Source organism: Meleagris gallopavo, chromosome 7, assembly GCF_905368555.1.
Source record: "Meleagris gallopavo chromosome 7, MGAL_WU_HG_1.1, whole genome shotgun sequence".
In the NCBI taxonomy this organism is placed as follows: Eukaryota; Metazoa; Chordata; class Aves; order Galliformes; family Phasianidae; genus Meleagris; species Meleagris gallopavo.
In genome coordinates, this window is record NC_139410.1 from 27459259 (window position 1) to 27478033 (window position 18775).

At 43.8% G+C, this 18775-nt stretch overlaps 1 protein-coding gene across 4 annotated transcripts in view; it reads right to left on the bottom strand.

The window, feature by feature from the left end:
• Positions 1 to 4114: 4114 nt before the first annotated feature.
• The window catches only part of SLC12A8 (solute carrier family 12 member 8), a 46268-nt gene continuing 31607 nt past the window's right edge, over positions 4115 to 18775 (bottom strand). For 3 of the 4 annotated variants that reach the window (XM_085228308.1, XM_085228306.1, XM_085228305.1), the window contains exons 7-14: positions 18615 to 18702; positions 17449 to 17536; positions 14612 to 14758; positions 11552 to 12197; positions 10597 to 10694; positions 9267 to 9384; positions 7272 to 7332; positions 4115 to 5001 (exon numbers count right to left, since the gene is read on the bottom strand). In XM_085228308.1, the coding sequence (XP_085084434.1) occupies positions 4836 to 5001; positions 7272 to 7332; positions 9267 to 9384; positions 10597 to 10694; positions 11552 to 12197; positions 14612 to 14758; positions 17449 to 17536; positions 18615 to 18702 (1412 nt within the window). In that variant the 3' untranslated portion in view covers positions 4115 to 4835. The remainder of the gene's footprint in view (positions 5002 to 7271; positions 7333 to 9266; positions 9385 to 10596; positions 10695 to 11551; positions 12198 to 14611; positions 14759 to 17448; positions 17537 to 18614; positions 18703 to 18775) is intronic. The other variant, XM_085228307.1, reaches the window with a different exon arrangement.

Genomic DNA, 18775 nt, shown 5'->3' on the forward strand with positions numbered 1-18775 from the left:
GGCCCCGATACTCCATTCCCACCGAAGCTGCGGCAAGTCCTTGCCAAAGGACTACAAATCTTTTATTGGTTATAAAGCGGACCCGCTCTCCTTTAAATTCCAGCAGCAGTTTCTCGCGGCGGTCAATTTCCCAGGCTGGGCTGTACGGGAGGCAGAGGATTTCCCTTTATTGTTCTGAAATTCCCTTTCATAACTCCACGCTGTTGGCTATGCTGTGTGCAGTGCACACCACAGCACTGCTCTGTGTCGCTGCTGGCAGCCCCCAGCCCACAGTTCACTGCCGCCAAGACCCCAACCCATCCTGTCCCCGCCTCCCCATGGGATGCCCAGATGCCCTTTGCTTTCCCCCCTCAGCTAGTTCAGATTCAGACTGAGTTTCCACGAGCCACTTCCACCCAAGCAAAATCCAGCACTTCAAACCACAGTAACAAATGGCAACCCTCCAAACACAAGACAAAGACAAAGAATGCCAGTTCGGTCCATAGTCCCCAGCTCCCCCGTTCTCCCTTCCCCAGAAGCAGAAGCAAACAGCTCACTGAGAAACCCAAACTCTCAAAGGCTTCTCTCCACCCAAAAGGTGGCACTGATGGGCCCACACAAGCATGCAAACTACATTGGCTTTTCCAGTTGTTAGTACCTAGAGATGGGGATATTTTGTCCCCCGCTATTCCAGGTTTCTCTGAAGTGAACCAACAAATCACAACCAGCTGCAATGACAATGAGCTGCATCGGACACAGAATCACAGAATTACTGGAGTTGGAAGGGACACATAAAGGCCATCTGGTCCAATCCCCCTTCAATGAGCAGCAACACCTACAGCTCTATCAGTGCTCAGAGCCCCCCCCAGCCTGATCTTAGGTGTCTCCAGGGACAGGGCATCCACCACCTCTCCAGGCTGCATCAGCCTTTGTCAACATACCCATCTATTTCCTATGGAACACATCACAGAAAGAGCCCTAACCCAGAAGACAGAGAAACCAACACCCAGCCAAGGAATGCACTGCCACGAGTTAAAGCTTGTGTGAGGAGCTGAGATGTATTCCGATACCTTGGGGGAAGATGCGGGGCAGGAGTTCAAACATTTGGAGATATCTTTTTATATGAAATAAATGGCTCCCCATTCCTATAAGTACTCCTCATCCTCTGAAGCTGTAAATCCAACAGGCAGGAAGTGTGGTATCAAGTGCTTTTCCAAAAAGCCTCAATAAATTCTTCCTACTGTTTTACCCAACAGGCGCAGCGAGAACAAACCCGGCAGCATGCAGACACAAAATAAACATCACTGAACACACAGCCATGAAGAAAACAGGGCCAGACCAAATGCTTGCATGCCCCTGTGGCCATAGTGGATCCCACTAAAAACCCAGCATGGCAGACTCCTATTGGCCCTCCCAGGCAGGCAGCTAATGCCCCTTTTCCCAAAATTCCCATTAAAAGCATCACATATCAGGAGGTGGCCATGGGGATGTTACACCCATCCTCTTGCCATTGTGGTCACCAAGAGGACAAAAGCACCACAATGGGAGTCAATGCCATCAAAGGAGTATTTACCATCACAGCCAAACTCTCCCCTCACTGTCGTGGCTCAATCACAAGCACCTGGGAAGGAAACACCGATGGCTTTTTTGTACTCCCCAGATGCACTCCCTTCCCCAGCAGATGACCGATTTGCTAAGGCTTTGTAGCTGAAAAGGTGAAGTTACCACATTTTCCTGCCAAGTTATTTTATTCCCACCTTTGCCACTTCACTAAGGGATATCCCTGCACCGAAGAAGTCAGCTCATGAGGAACCCCAGTATTCCTAAGCCCCAGCTCTAACATAACTACGTAAAGCATGATGGATGGTATATGCTGATCAACTGAATCCCACCATCACTCTATGCTAGGAGAGGAAAAACACTGTTTGGTTTTGTTTTACTTTGCTTTCCACATTCCAGCCCAAGGGGCTGGAGGCACACAACCCAATTTGCCAGGTTCTGCATTGTTTTGTCCTGAAATCACAGAAAAGCACAAAAGTTTTGACAGAAGAGGCACCTCCATAACTCCTCACCCGGATTGTGCTCAATGGTCACTCCTGGTCTGTTCTCCAGGAACCCTTCCCAGCCCCAGCACAGAACTCCTGCAGCTCGCTTGAAACATAGCCCAGATCTGTCCCAAGCTTGGAGCAGGCTCATAAACCTCAGACAAGTTTTCAGCTGATGATGAATTAAGGTACAAAGTGAATAGTTTCTACTCCCGGAATTTGTTATTAAAAGTCCCGAGTTTCCGAAGTGGACAGATAGTTCCTAACCCAGTAATTAATTACCTTCCCCATCTCCTCTCGATGCTGTAAGCTATCCATTAATGGATCCCAATCATCCAAAAGGCACTTAGCACCTGAACATTTTTCTCTGCATTCCGGGGGTAGCAGTGCTCAATTGATTTCTTTATACAGGGAACGTTTGCCTTGTGCCTCCCTTGGAAGCAGCTCGTTCCAGATACTTGACATTTGGAGGTCAGGATAGATGTGGGTCTTGTGATCTTCTTTCATCCCTCACAGCAAAACGCACAGCAGGTTTTACCACCAGGTCCAAAATGTTCCCTTCTGATTCCTGTCAGAAATAAACCCTGTATTTTTGGGGGAAAAAACATTCAGCTATTTCGATCCATCTGAAGCAACTCAGAACCTCTGACTCCTCCTTTTCAGGACCCTTCTCAGCCTGCTCTGAGAAGGAATATTACTGAGTTCACTGCACACCCATTTTGTATGAACTTCCTATACTTACCGGTTCACTGTATTTTTTTCTTCTCCTATTTATGGCAGTAATTGCCCATTCTAGAATTCACCAGGCAAAGGCAATAATTCTAAGAACCTCCTTTCCCCACTAATTTAAATGATAACCCTATGCTGGCCACTGTGCTTCAGCACATCCTGTCCAGGTGCAGGTATGCTGGATGAAGCTGATCCAGAATCAGAAGCACAGGGCTGAGAACATAGTGCCTTGCTGGCCACAGGGAACCCCTTGCCACATCCCAGGCACAGCATCATTATTTCTTTCAGGTGTTTTGTTTGCTGCTTCTCCTGAATCACAATTATCTGCAAGCGACCATCCCAAGCATGTGACTTTCTGGCCAATGTGCACAGTGAAAGCACCCAAGGGAACCCAAAGCTGACCGAGAGAGCTATGAAGAGAGGAAAGAAGTATAGGGATTTGGGTAAAGCTATAGATTGAAGGAGTTTGGTTCTCCGAGTAAATCCCAATGGGACATTCAGACAGAACCAGAGTAATGGCAACAAGCAGCAAGGAGCTGTCACTTAATGCCCATATCACAACAAAACTTGAATTTTCTCCTGCCCATTCTCAATTCTATTTGTGTTGCGCTGTTTTTGAGGCAGATGACTCTAATTCCTGGGCACTGTGGCATCACAAACACAGCATGAGCATCTAGGCAAGACCACAAGGCAAATAATAAACTATCTATCCTTCAATGCGTCTGTGCCTTTTGCAAATGAGTCTGTCAAACCTACATGTAGCAACTTACAGCTGGAGGTTCAGTAAAAAAAAAGGTTTTACATCTACGTATCTCATAAAAACAAATGTTTTCACACCCTCATTTCTTAAAAACAATTCCATGAACTCAAAGGAAGGTTGGTTATAGATGATAACAGAGCTCACACAGCTTAAAAGATAGAAGGATCTTTTCATTATGAAATTAACTGAGTTGCAACTTGTTCTGGACAGATAATGCTCAGGGCTGAGTCCCAAACCGACCTTCAGGATTCCTGAAGCAAGGCTTCCCTCCACCCTTGCAATTAACAAAGTCAACGCCAACACCCCAGGAAAGATCAGCACACTCATTCTCAAGCACTAAGAAGAAAAGTTGCTCTACTTACAGCATACAACAGCAGCAATTAAACTGCCCAGAAAGCCCAGGCACAACATGCTCTGAGACAACAGACACAGTAACCTTCCCAACAGTGCTGGCCAAAACTACGGTACCCAATGGGAGGAGCTGCTTGTCTCACTGAATCCCAGAATGGCTTGGGCTGGAAGGGACCTCAAAGCCCACCCAGTTCCGATGCTCCTGCCTTTGTTATTTCGTTGTTCTCTTAATTTAGTGCTGTGAGACGTGTCCCGATGCTGATGTTTTTATTGCACAAAAGGAGAAATAAATAATTTAATGGCTGAAGTGATCAGAGATTACAAGAAGGGAGAGGCAGTGATTCCTCCCTCCACCCCCCCCTTTTACTTACGCGTATATAAAGCTCAGCACAGGATGAGCTTTAAGCAGAATTAGCAAAATAAGGTTAAATGTATCTTGTTAAGGCACTTCTGAATCATCTCTCCTTTTAGCCAAGAGATGTGCTATTTGGAGATAGCTGTGTTCTCAGGTCCTGGCTCTTGTTTCAGAAAGGATGTGGGAAGCCACTATGCAAAGCTTCTAAGGCATCACATCACCATTTCACAGTAGATTTCACCATGCTGCACTGCTGCTTATAAAGGCACAGGTTCAATTCCAGTTATGAATATATTTGATAATCCTCTTGCACTTGCCACTGACTCCGGCCTATCATCTAACATCTTAAAGTGCTAAGACTTTGGTCACTGAAACTCTGAGGTAGAAAACCCCTGCACAACAAGCAGGTTTCTTTTTTTTTTTTTCCTTTAGGATAAGATTTGAAACTTGGCCATGTTGTAGCCTGCATAAACAAACAAGCCTCTAGCATGTAAATAACTAATCACATCCTTTCCATACACATTCAAGTATTTCACAAGGCACGTCAGCAGTGATTGGCACTCATCAGCCCTTTTTTAAATGACAGCTTGCTATTTCTTTTTTTCTTCCTCCAACTTTACTGAAACTGATTCCTGAACTCTTCCCTGCTGATGAGGGAGGACTGGTGGTAGCGGTGCCTGGAGGCAAAGTCCTCATTCTCCTCGGTGAGCTGCCTGGTCTCCATGCCCACTGTCGCAAAGGCTGGGGTCACCACGATCTGCTCCTTCGGTGACGGACTCCTCCTGCAGGCACAGAAGCAGAAGCACTTGCATCACCCAGCGTCTGCCTTTAGCAGCCATGAAAACAGAAGAGACCAAAAATAGCACCAACAGGGGCAGGCAGGGCATATTGAAAAGGGTTACATCTCTCCTGCTGCCCTTCCAGCTAATCTGGAAACATTTTTCCTAGAAGGCACGCAGTGACTATACTCCCACCCCCTCCCCAGCAAATATTCAAAAAATATACATTTTCTTAGCAAATATACATTTCCTCTTTGGAATTGCTCCAGATGTTGGCTCTGCCACTTTTTACACTGTGCAGGAAAGGAAGGAGCACGACCCATTGCTAATGAAAAATACCCTTCTTATAGCTTCCGAAGCTTTCGTGTACATCTCAATTACTTCGGGAAGCACGCAGGCCGGAAACTCTCTTCCTCTTTGAAATAAAAAGAGGAGACTTTCCTTCAGCCTCTTGTTCTCAGAGGCTAAGTTTAAGAAACTCTTACTACACACTTGCAAGTCACAATTGGAAGCACTGACACCAATGACTTGGCCCTCTTCCGTAGAATCATAGAATGGCTTGGGTTGGAAGGGACCTCAAAGGTCATCTCCAACTCCCTGCCATGGGCAGGGGTGATACAATCACTAGATCAGGCACCAGATCAGGTAGTCAAGGGCCAAATCCAGCCTTTGAGAATTTGAAAGTACCAAGAACCCATGCTTGCTTCCATCACTCTTGAACTTAAATAGAATGACTTTTTTACCTCGAATTCATTGATATGTCTTGCTTGGATTTCAAGAAAACAAAGTTTAGGAGAAATGTGCAAGTGATTTCAAGGCAATTTCTTGTAGCATAACAGAGGTAGACTAACTTCTCCCTTCTGATCCCCGGCCAGCTCCCTGGGAAGTCAGCCAGCCTCCCACGGGGACCATCTGACAATAGGCAAGAGACAGGGCTGAGAAGCACCACGGGATGACCAGCAGGAAAAATGCTCCATCATCATAGCTGCACTGAACTAAATTGCAGGCAACGGATCTAGCTGTACACCGAGGTGGAACAGGACAGTCAAGTGCTTGGAATACAATGCAGCAGGGTCTGACTCACCGTGCAATGAGTAATTCTGACAGTGATTCCAGCACAGTCCCATGCACCCTGCTCCCATTCTCACCTCCTCACTCCTGGCCCTGGCTCACATTACGAATGCAGCAGACGTTGTGAAGGGGGGAGAGATGGGCAACAACCCCTCTTTCTAAATGAGACACAAAAAGCATAGAGCATTCCCTCAGGACACCCTCACTCCTGTTCTGTGAGGTTTATCTGCCTTGGGCTCTTATCCTGCTAACAGAGAATTCTGCAGCTTTAGGACACTGCCATGAGAGGCAGCAGTAGCTGTGTGAAGGAAGCTGTTCATGGGAAAAGAGGTCTGCTGGACAGGTGTGTCCTCATGCCATTCTTGCAGAGATCCCCATGTCTTGTAGAGACAGTGCTGGGCAGTGATGCAGGAGATCCAGCTTGTCTGTTATTAGCTGCATCATGGACCCACATCCACAGGGATCTAAGAGAGATCCCACTGCCTTCAGCTTAGTCCCTTGAGCTGCCTCTGCCACCAAAGACATGTGGCTATGTTATAGGGACTGTGGGCAAAGAGCTGGAAGGAAAGCATAGGCATGTGCCAATGTGCCTAAATATCTGGACCTTCATTTATCTAAAAGAAGCCACCAAATCTGCACATCTAATGCACAGCACTTGTATTTTATGGTCTTCACTACAGTGTTCCCCCATTGCAACAGGAAAGAAGTCAAACAGATTAAAAATTGCCTATCCCACTGAATTGCAAAGCAGCAGAGATGGTCACTACTCCCATGGGAATCCAAACTCTATGGAATTAATAATTAATAGGATCAAAATGAATTAACAAAACCAGTTAATAACCAACCATGCAAAAACCCTGAGGTCTTCTGGGAAGGAAAACCCTAAGATGTTAGCAGATGCAATCCCTCAGAAACTCAACACAGAATGGTTCCTTCACTGAAGACCTTGTTTATTGTATTTTCCCCTGCAGCTATTGCTGTTTCCTCCCAAATTTCCTCTCTGAAACTTCAACCCAGCTGGAATGTGACTGCCTGTTCCACCATTACCACAGCCACTGGGCTAACCGAAGCAAATAACTATTAACTAAGAACTCTGAGTCTCCATCCAGGGAAAGATAAACTGCTCCAGGTAAGAAGACAGTCAACGTTTACACACATTAGTGGATCAGTGCCTTGATCTCTGCCATGCGATCGGTACCAACCTGCATGAGGTGGTCAAAACAGACTTAATCCAGCTGAACAAACTGAAATTCGCTGCTGCTCCTACAGAAAAAAAGGCACAGAAAGTCAGTAGGCTGTTAATTCCCTCATAATTGCATTTTGCCATTGAATTTTTGTATAAAATCCCAAACCAGCCTTCATTACACAAAAATTTAGTGATTGTGAGAACACTTTTGAAGTATTTCTGCTTGCTCCAGCTCTTGAAGCAAGAAACTAACTCAAATTTCTCCATCCCTATGGAGAGCAGCTATCCCTTCCCAGACTGACAGCTTATTAAAATACCAGCAGAATTGAGGCCAAAGCAAAGATACCGGGAGCAGTACCTTCTCTTCCTGAGACTGCAAAGCTCATTCCCACTGCAGGGATGGGGAGACTAAGGAGCTGTGTAGCTGGCCTAAGCCAGAGTGGCCGTGGTCTCACTGCTCCTTCCTGGCTGACCCCAAGGAGAACTGGTTTAGCTTATTACATCAACACCAAGTCTTTTGGATTTCTTTGTACAGTTAATTTCCTGCACTGGCTCATTGCAGGGGCAGACAAGTGCTGGAGCTGGCAGCAAAAGCAGTCCCAGAAGTTTGTGGTGAGGGATAGGGAGGAGAACAGAGACCCAGCAGAGCTTGCTGGATTTGGCTTAGGCTGCTGGAGGCCAAGAGAAAAGAGGAAGGATGTGTTGAAATCCTGGAGCATTCTTGTGGCAAAGCTACCACTCCCAAGGTCTTCATCTAGTCCCTAATCCAAAGCATCACTCAACCAGCATCTCACAGCCTCTCTACATGGAAGGGTCATTCTGTCTTTGGAGCGCAAGCTCATGGTGCAGTTGATGTAGTGTGGCCACAAGATAACTTTCAGTCACAATCAAATAAAAAATAGGCTGAAATCTGTTTATTTCTGACTTCTTTGCCACCTAGTTCCGTGACTCCTGCCAAGAAAAGGGACACCTTACTCTAGAGCAGGTTGCATAAAACCATCTCATTTCTTCTCCACTTTTCCATACAGATAAATAGAAATCAGTCGTAGTAGATTAGTGAGTGATATATTGATGGTTACTGAATAACAACTAATTTTTGGCTTCTCCCAGCATGGGTTTCTGAAATCTGGTATCTACTTACAATAACTTTTCATCTAGATAAATACAGGTGGCTATCTTTGAATTGTTTAAATGACACGTGAACTCAGGCTCTTTTGTCTTCTCGTACCTAGGTTTTCATAGGTGCTAAACAAAATATAGCACATCCATACAATTTGCACCCATGTACTATCACACAAATGTACTTATGCACCTACATATGTATGTATGTGAGCAGACACATGCGGTGCATGCATCACCCTCTCCCTTCAGAGAGGCAGACCAATGCAAATCTCTCCTGCCCCTGTGCCAAGGAGCTATAGACTCTCCTGAGCTGCTTTCTCAATGTGCTATACTGTTTAATTTTGAACTTGTTTAAGCCTATCACATGCACAAACCTTTTTAAAGCCTTTTGCCTAAAAATATTTTCCCAGATTACATTCCTGACATATTCAACCTGTTGAGATCTGGAATCAAAAGGCTCTCTTGTTTTGCAGTTTTGAATGCTGAGATTTAATGAGATACTTGTCATAATTCCCATTTTCATTAAAATTTTCTCAGGTGGGTTTAGATCAATTAATTAAGTTTATTAAAAAGCATTTACAACAGATTTTTCTCATTGCCATGATGCATTTGCAATCTGCAATGCTTCTTAACTCTTAGTGTCTGATTTGGCCATTTCTAGTACAAAAAGTATCACAATTAGCACAATGTTCAAACTACCAAGCTAGTGTTAGCTACAGTTAGAAACAAATATTGAAGAGCTAGATATAAAATGCATTGAAACTAACGAAGAAACAAAATGTAATCCTTCCTTGTGCCAACTGCATAATCTCTCAATTCACAATCAAATGAAATTAAATCTTAATGAATTTTTAAGCAGATTTAATAATACAAAGAACACATAACTCACCCAGGGGGAGTCCTGGACTCACTTGGCCGATGTAGAAATACAGAACCACCGCTGCCCCCAGGCTGACAAGGGCGTAGATCCACTGAATGACAAACATTATGATGAGGGACACAATTGCCTATTGAAAAGACAAGGCTTGGGGTCACTCCAAGTGAGATAGTGCACTGCTGTCAATGTGACAGCATTAATCTGCTGAGCATTTCTTTTTAGGTGTCTGCTCAGGGATGGGGACATAATCAATGCTGCCTGAGCTCACCTCTGGAGGTGTTCAAGGCCAGGTTTGATGGGGCAATAGCATGGGTGGATGGACACTCCTGGTGCAACAGGCCCTCTAGGGAACCACATCATCTCCTACCTCTGAAACACTCCATGATGAGCAGTTTCTGGCCACGTATCCATTATTATTATTATTATTATTACTGCTCAAGATGATGACAAGCACTTAGAACTCTGTTAATTACTGAGCCCAGAGAGTGCATTGGTGTACAACCTCCCAAAGATTTCACCACTGGAGAGCAGCCTCCAGTATCCATCCCACACACCCACCTGCAGGACCTGTTTCCAGTACTTGTCTACTGGAAGCCCAATCAGCACATTTGGAAAGTGGGTGTCAAACTCAATCTAAGGATTAAATTAGAAGGGGTTTGTGTGCTGTTCAAAGGTGTTTGTTGTATTTTCATACAGCTATGGAATCCCCATCCATGAAGAAAAGACATATGGTTCATTCATTATGCATATCTGACCCTTCTCCTGTCATCTGCCCATTAATCCATCTTCCCAAGGTGAATTTAAATGTTCTCAGTGGCTTCAGGCAGAAGCTATTTAGAAGTTATTTATTCTTGAAAGTAACGTGCTGGGAGAACACTCTGTTTTTCTCCCTCAAAATGTGGAATTTCACAGTCAGGCTGCTCCGATCAGGAGTTCGGTGCTAATGAAATCCTACCCTAAGGTAGCATCAACTGTTTCATAAATAAAAATAATACAGCTCTGAATCTGATGTCTCACTCCATCTCCCAGCAGGCTGGAATACAGTGAAAAGAGGGATCCAATGTTTTTTCCCCAGCAGCCCCACATCTCTAACTCTAGAAAAGTTCTAAGATGACAGACTTTGAATTTAGATCTTCTGTGTTCGTTTGTTTTTGCTCTTTTAAATAATGTCATCTGCCTTTCTCTTAATTTGAACTAGGGGTGCATATTCCTGCAAGTATTTAGTGCAGGTAAGCAGGGAAACACAAAAGCCATTTGAAAATACTGCAGTGTAGTATTTTTGCGATGAACTTCCTTCCACGTTTTACAAACACAAACCAGTGCTCAAAATAAAATTACTTACACCAGCAAAGGAAACCCAGTAATTGCAGAAATTGGAGTAGAAGGATTTTTGAATTTGCTGAATTTCCAGCTCTAGATTTTGCTGCCTTGTAGATGATTCTAGAGGATAAGAAGAAAGAAAGAGAGATATTATAAAGGAGCTGGTGTGTCAGTCTTATTCTACTTTACGTTACCAGATTGCAGAAACCAAAACAGAAATTCTATCTGACAGCTGGGCATGGCAGAATTTAGACATAACTTCTAAAATGAAAGCAAAAAAAAAAGAAAAAAAAAAAGCAGAAAGAGAAAAAAAGAAAGGAAACAAAGGAGTTTACAGCTCTGGTATTGAGGCCATTTTAAGTTCACACATACGTCACTGTATGTGATGGAAAGCAAGGCACAGTTTCCATATTTGTAAAAGAAGAAAGATATAACATTTAATTGGCTAACACTGATAGAAGACTACTGATCTGAGACAACAACCCCAATGTAAACAGTATTAAATACCCACAGTGCCAACAAAATGAATTCAGATTCTTAGCTGCAGATGACGAATTATAGCCTCCTCCTGCAGCAAGGGGATCATTTCATTTTGATAGCTAGAGCTTTAGGCTTGCAAAACTCCATCCCTTCTACCCTCCTACCCCACATCATGGCAAAATAAGCCCCAAGATAATACTCAAAACCTTTTTAATGCACAGCATTAAGAGCACATTTGTAGAATAACGAGCATGCAGTAAACAACCCTACACTAAATACAATCCTGCCTGCTTTCCTGTGATTAATCTTCCATAGGAAATTACACTGGAACTTCTCCTGTGATTCATTACGATGAACTCTATCCTCACCTGTAATAAAAGATATTATTGCTATGAATCACCCAATGACAGTCCCATATAAAGCTAGTTTCTCGCCTGCCTCCAGGAGCACTGAGGCCATAAATCATTCCCCGTGAGTCCCTTTCCTGCAGCCCTCACCTTCCATCCCACGACCTGGGACCTCTGGTGCCTTGCTGCAGAGCTGCTCTCCATACTCAGGTGGCCCCTGGTGATCCACAGCAGGCAGTGACCAGCACAATCCCATCTCACATTGCTGGCTTTTGGGTGGAGGCTCCATGGTCTCATCCCAGCCACAGTGGGCTGGAGAAGCATCATGATCAAGATCCAGAAGAAAGCTGTCTTGTAACATTTGCTTGGCTGGCTTCTTTGCTTTTTTCTGTTTGACTTTTTGCATTAGATTCTCAGCTCCTTCCTTTTTGCCAGCATCTGGCTCATTATGAAATGGTTTAAAAAGCTGGTCCATGTCTTTTCTGAATTCCAGCAAGGTGCCATTCGATCTGCTTTGAATTACTCCATCTGATGCATGGCTGGAGGGCCTGTTAAAAATCAAAGGCTGGGAAGAGTGAGGAGTCTTAGTGTTTTCCACCAGTGTCTTGCCAGGTTTTTGCTGAATGTCGTAGCTCAAGGAGATCGAGAAATAGGAGTAGTCTACAGCAATATAAGTCAACATGAAGTTGATGGTGACTATCGGAGCAAGAACGTTCACTTGCCCAATGAAGACGAAAGCCATGGTGATGAGGCTTGTTAAGCAAATTGCAGCTACTGGAGTCTTGTTGGGTCCTTTCTATTGCATCAATAAGAGAAAATTATTTAAATTAATACTTGAGAGGATCCTCCCAGCTCAGATGTAACATGTGAATATCCCAGCAGTCTGTTTCATGACGTTAGTCATGAAACGTACCTCCACGTGTGCACAGCAGAGGTTCACTGGCTTAATAAATTTAAGAACAGACTGGAAGCCAAGAACTGCTGAGTTCCCACCTCACCTCTGATCCTTCCTCAATCTTTGTCTTTGGAAAATTCATCCAGTCTCACTCTATATCTCCATGGTAAAATATTAAAGCAGCAGTAAACCTTCAGACAGATTTGTGGGGCCTATGGGAAGCTTGGGCTGTGTTCAGGCAATAAAACATGTTAATTACACTTAACTGTTCATTTCTAATTTCTCTACAGGGCCCTTCATTGCTGTCTGCTCAAAAGGTTTCTCGCAAATTTTAATCTCAGGTCTAGTATGCCCTTCTTCGATCACTGCTAAAGAGCGAGCCTACATGATGCTAACTGCCCATCACAGCTCCTGTGAAGGCCCTTCTGAGATGTGGTTTGTCCCAAATGGGCTACTGCTGAAAAAACAAGCTCCATTTCTAAAAGTCTTGAAGTTTGGGAGTTTTTCCAGCAGCTCACAGCCAAGAGGAGGCACCTCAAAGATGAGCTGAAAGGTGCTCTTCCAGCTCCTTCACACCAACAACAGCACGAGACGGGGGAACATTTTCCATCCTACATTTTCATTTACTGCATGTTCTTCTCTAATAAACACATAGCTCAAATGGAAACTATTTCTATTTTCTCCACACTTACTTATTAATAGAAAAGGGGACCTTACGCCTTTTCACAATGAAATGAGAAATATGTCTCCGGGATAAATGAACTCGGTTCTCAGAAAGTATCTTAAGTATTAGAAAGACTTACTGAGATAGGGAACAGATGGTACGATCTCAGGATGCCTCTGGCTTAGGTTTAACGCTACAGAAAACAATAGTGTCCTTCACATTAACTGGGGTTACGTTGCCTACAACACTTTCCTAAACCATGGAAAAGAAGAACTGATGTGGAACAGACTGTTAAGGACAAACTACATTTATTAACTCTCCAAGAACCAAATCTAGACAATTTTCAAGGTAGCAGAGAGAAGGAAAGGGAAGGTGATCTGCCTTTAATTTCTCACCTCTTTCTGAGCACTTCACATTGAGGCACTCTGCCCAGTGTTCAGAGCAGAAAACACTACAAAAAGACAGAATACTGCCAGAGAAGAGAGGGAATCAACTTTGCAGTCTTTGGGCTAAATGACTGACAGTTTGGCAAGCATTGCCACATGGAGAACAGCCTGTTCTGGGATTGTCTGACAACTGTCCTCAGTAACTGGAAGGTTTTGCTCTTGTTACCATTCCTGCTTCTCCTGTTGTTATTTCTATTATTCTTATTTCTGTTATTATGATCTTATTTTCAGTATTCTCAGAATTACACTGAGAAATATAAAATACAGGAAACCATTATGCTTCTAAAATGAAGATATTTTAAAATATTCTTAAATATCAACACTGTGCAATATTTGTTCTGCATTTATAAGCTGCTCTGAAGAAGCAAAACCACCTTAAGGTTCTCCCAGCTGCTCGCTGCAGTTAGGTGCTGTAGGTTATTTAGAGCAAAGGAAATTTTTTTCTCCCTCTTTAGAAAAATGAAAATCCATATGAAATACTTTGATCTACATGCATAGCCCATGACTACACACAATCCTTATTGGCTGATGCTTTGACTGTTCTCAGTGAAACAACTCATGTGAATGAGGATTACTTGCCAGGACAAGGAAAAAGCTTCTTGCCAAATTCAAAGCAAGGCTTTGTTTAAAAGCAGCCCTCTAAATTAACCTTCCAAATTTATTCTCTCTATTATCTTTACAGAGTCCAAAAGGCACCTCATCCTTTTCTCCAGAGCGCAGAAACAGAATCCACTGCACTGCAATTAGTACTCGGCTATCATGTCACCAAAGAAGATAGGAAGATCTCAAGGAAAAAGAGCAGGAAAGAAGAAAAATGAAAGAAAAAGAGGAAGCTACCATCCATTCAATCAGCTTTAAACCTCTGCCCTGAAAGGGATGGCAGAGAAGAGTGAAATGCCTCAGTCACAACTATGATCAGCCTGGGTTTAGATAAGGTGCTTGCAAAAAAAAAACACCAGCAAATCACACTGAAAGTTGTATCTCAAGCAATTGTCTTCCTGGAGATGTCTCAAAAGAAGTGGGACCAAGGGAGGACTCAAGGGAGTCCTAAAAGAGCCATCCATGTGTGCAGAAGGGTCAGATGGCTCCTGCACAGGGGCACGGCTGAGACAGGGAGCACAGACCCCATCCCAGAAATACTCCTTGTATCAACAGCTTCCCTTCAGGTTAGGTTTGACAGTAGCTTCATAGGAAGGGTCACTAACCCCACGTCCAAGGAAGGCGAGCATGGGGACCACGTTCTCCTGGGCGATGCACTGCAGGATTCGGGGCGCTCCGTAGAGCCCCCCCATGCAGGAGGCCAGGGATGAGATGTACAGCCCTAGCAGAAACAAGAAACCCACCAAAGATACCTGGAGGAAGCAGAGAGAAGGCAAAGTCAATTACTTTGTTTTTCAAAGACCCACAACTGATTTTAAATGTGCATTTTCACAGATCTCCTATATTTTATAACATTGCAGAATGATCTGAGTGGAAAAGGCAGCAATTTAACTGGTCTGTGGTATAAAGTGCAAGTAATTAATATGGGAAAATTACCCCATAAAAGTAATTTAATACTGAACATCCTATATCAACAGAGCCATTTGACAAACTCATATCCAAGAAAGTCTTTGTCACTTGGAGCAATTGCAGCAAAGCAGCAGCTATTAGATTCCACTTAAGTAACTGCAAGTGAGTTTATTTCAGGAGAGATCACTTATATACAGAGCACACCATAAAGGAAAAGCTACTCAGGCTTCCAACCATCCAAAACAGGAAGACAAACCCCTGCATCCCAGAGGGGAAAACCAATCCTGAAAGAAAATCCGCAGTAAAACCAAATCAAACTTGCCACTTAAGCAAACAGCATCTCAAAAAACATGCTCCAAAGGATATAATACAATGACCTTTTTTTCCTGTCTTCAATGAGCAAAGAATTTCCTCTGGTATGCACAAAACTTCAAAACCTTTAAAGCCACAGTCTGCTTACTACAGGTGGTTTTATTGCCCTTTGCTAGCCAACACCTCCTCGAGCTGGCAGTCCAATTGGGCAGCACTATGCGTAGGCACTATGTGTGGGCCAGGCACAGCCTCCAGCCCCCAAACACTGAGCCAAGGCCAGCTGAAGCCCAACCTTTCTCAAGCAGAGACATCCTCACTAACCCTATAGTTATGGGCAGCTTCTACAGGCTGAAACACAAGTTGTCTATTCAGAGATTCGAGGGTTATTCTCTTGGCTTGCTAATAACAGGGTTTTAGCACAGTTTGCTGTGGGAATACTTGTTTTCACTGTGTTTGCCAGATGTATTTCAGAACCATACCAGTCTCCTACCACTCAAACAACAGTGTTGCTTCTCCCCATGCAAATCCACTTGCCTTGGGAATTTTATCTTGTGGGACAGAAGAAACTTGAGGGGACGATTAGCAGCTATCAGCTTCCATCAGACAAATGGGCAGACCCTGGGTGCAGGAGGCTGACAAGCAGAAATTCCCCCCCCAACAGAGATCTGGTCTGGTTTGGGAAACACTTGACAGAAACAATCAGTAGTGCCAGACATCATATATTACTTCAGCTGCCAGAAAAGCTTGCATTTAAATGCACTACTTGACATTCAAATCAGGGTTAGAGGGGAAGAGTCCCTTTCACTGAGGCCGATGAAAGGTTTTGCTGTTGGTTTTAAGCACGGAGAGTACGAATACTTAGTAAGAAATTGGCACTTCTGGCTCATTAAGAAGGGAAATTACTGAATCTCATTTCTGTGTTTGCAAAGCCAAACAAGCACCACGGGGCACAAAAGCAGCCACTCGCTCACCTGCACCTGGCAGAAATGGGGATCTGGAATGTTCAGTGCGCAACGATTGCGTTCTCTCTCCAAAGTCATTCCAATACACAGGCTTGCTTGTAGCCACTCAGAAAAGCCAAATGAGTATTTGGATTGTTCCACTAAAGGGAGTTTGCTTTGTTTTTGGTTTATTTTTTGGGGGGGGAGGGGGGATCTGTTTATTTTTTTATATTTAACAGCGTTAAATATCTTCAGATTCATCTCCTGGGAGATTTTACAGCTTTTCCCCATGGAGGGTTTTGAAGTTAAAACACATTCAAAAATCTCTCTCTCTTCAGCTGGTTCAGTTACAGGTACTGTTTCATTACCATACTTTCCATCTGCTGCATCTGTCACATTTACTTAACAAAGGCATTACGTTAAAGGTAAACTCATTCTCTTTTCCCCTGAAACAGAGATGATGTTTCACCTTAGCGGGAAGTCACAGGAGTCCCACCATTAATTTGAAGCTTACTTTGGGGACTGGAGGATATCTTGGGCTACAGTTAATTGCAGAGAAAACAAAGCCAGAGTCTCAAGCTGATATTTTAGATTAAAGTGTTATAAATTAAACTGATAGATAACATCTCAAAAAGTAACCACAAAACTGTCAGATACCATAAACCCATGATTTAGTATAATGCTGAATAATAGGAAATTAGCCCTTCCATACGCCATCTAGAGTAAGACAGAGAGGCAAACCGACATCTCTGCTCTTCTTTCAATGGCCTGCAACGCCTGGATTAATTGCACGTAACCCTACAACTCTCCTTCACTCACATACACCACCATGGAACGTCTCAAGTTCTCTAATCCAACTGCTCACACTGCAATTACAGTCTGTGTCATATGAGAACCTCAGCCTCACTTGACTTAGTACAGATAAGCAGTGGAGTTCTTTAGGGATTTCAATTTGGCCCAAGCTTCCACCAATGAGAAAGGATACATTCAATAAAAGACAGCTTTTATCACTGGACCATATTAGCATACTGTAGCTCTTAAAGCTATCTGCTGAGTGATTATGCCACAATTCAGCACTATTGGATATGCTGGTGAATGCAAAGATATTCAAATCAATTGTACACTGGTATGTGCATGGGGAAGATCCCTTGAATGTCAATGAAAGATGTGCACCCAAATCTCTTAGGATTTTGGAAAAGCTCAAGCATACAATGACAAAGAAGCTCCCCAAACTAAAGGCCCCATCATATAACACCTTCTTATACACAAAATCAAGTTACCTTCTCTGCTATCATGAAGTCGTAGCGGAGAGACTGACGGGTGCAAATGGCTCCTAGCAAAAAGACGAAGACCATGTAGAGAAACCACCTGCAAACAACAAAACCAAACCATTTTCTCAGCCAGACAAGACCAGTGAGAACAGTGCCCACCAGCGGAGGCAGAAGAAGGCCATGTGCCTGTAAGTTGGGTTTTCAATCATTCTGTACTGGCTGGCTCTGCATGGCAGGACCAGGCTCATTACGTGCCCATCACAGCGCAGTGGGGACAGTAAATCACACCATGGCATGACAGTAGTGTTCCCCTGAGATAAGGAACCTGTATGTCCTTGATATGCACAGGGGAATAATCCAGCCATGCTGTATGCATGTCCCTTCATTCAGGGGGCAATGCCAGGTTTACCACGTCTGTCACAATCCTCCTTGGACATCTGTGGCTGTTCCATTGGAGGGATAAGCCAGGTTGCCTGCAAAGTCCAGGCAGCGGAGGTGTGAATTCCCTGCTTTAAAACAAAACGAGCACCAGCTGCAGTAGGAATTCAACTATGTCCAGAAGATCTCTCCTTTCTGCTTCAAGCTGGGTATGCAATTAAACATAGTATTTTCAGAAGTAGCTTAATTGGCAATGAAAGCAGGAAAGGACCTAATGAGGTACTTTTTAATACATAACATTGCATTACTTCTAGAAAGCAGCATTTCTCAGGGGGAGAGCTCTGCTCCCCTGGCCTTGCTGTCACACAGGTTATTTCATCATTTCACCACTCTTGGCCTCATTTTCCCCAGTAAGAACAATTACATTTTCTTTTTTTTCCAAAGACAGTGCTTTGAAATCAGCAGCAATAAGTGACAAAACCAGTGCCACAGGCCTTCAAGAACTTTGCATGCCACTTGGGGACAGCCCGGCTGCAGTGGCATAACCCCTGTAGCACCAACACACATCCCATCCAGCAGAAGAAGCCGAAGTGAGGAAGGACTGATTGTATTCACATGAACGGATCTCCTCTCCAACCCACCCAGAGTAGATGGTGGTAATGGATGAGAATTTGAATGAAAGCCAGACATTAATTTTCCAGATGGCTGAGTAATAAAAGGTTGATGGGAATATGAAATGGATTGGTCACATCCAGGGCAGGCTCCAAATAGTAAATTTTCCCCAGCCTATTACTTACGAGGTGCCAATAGCAGCCAGAGACCCCAGGGGGATGTTGGTAGCAGGCTTCCGGAGATCTCCACTCATATTGAACCCAGCCATCACACCTATATTTTGTAGACATAAATACAATTTAGAGTTAATCCAAGTTATAGCATCCGTGACATATATTCCAATATG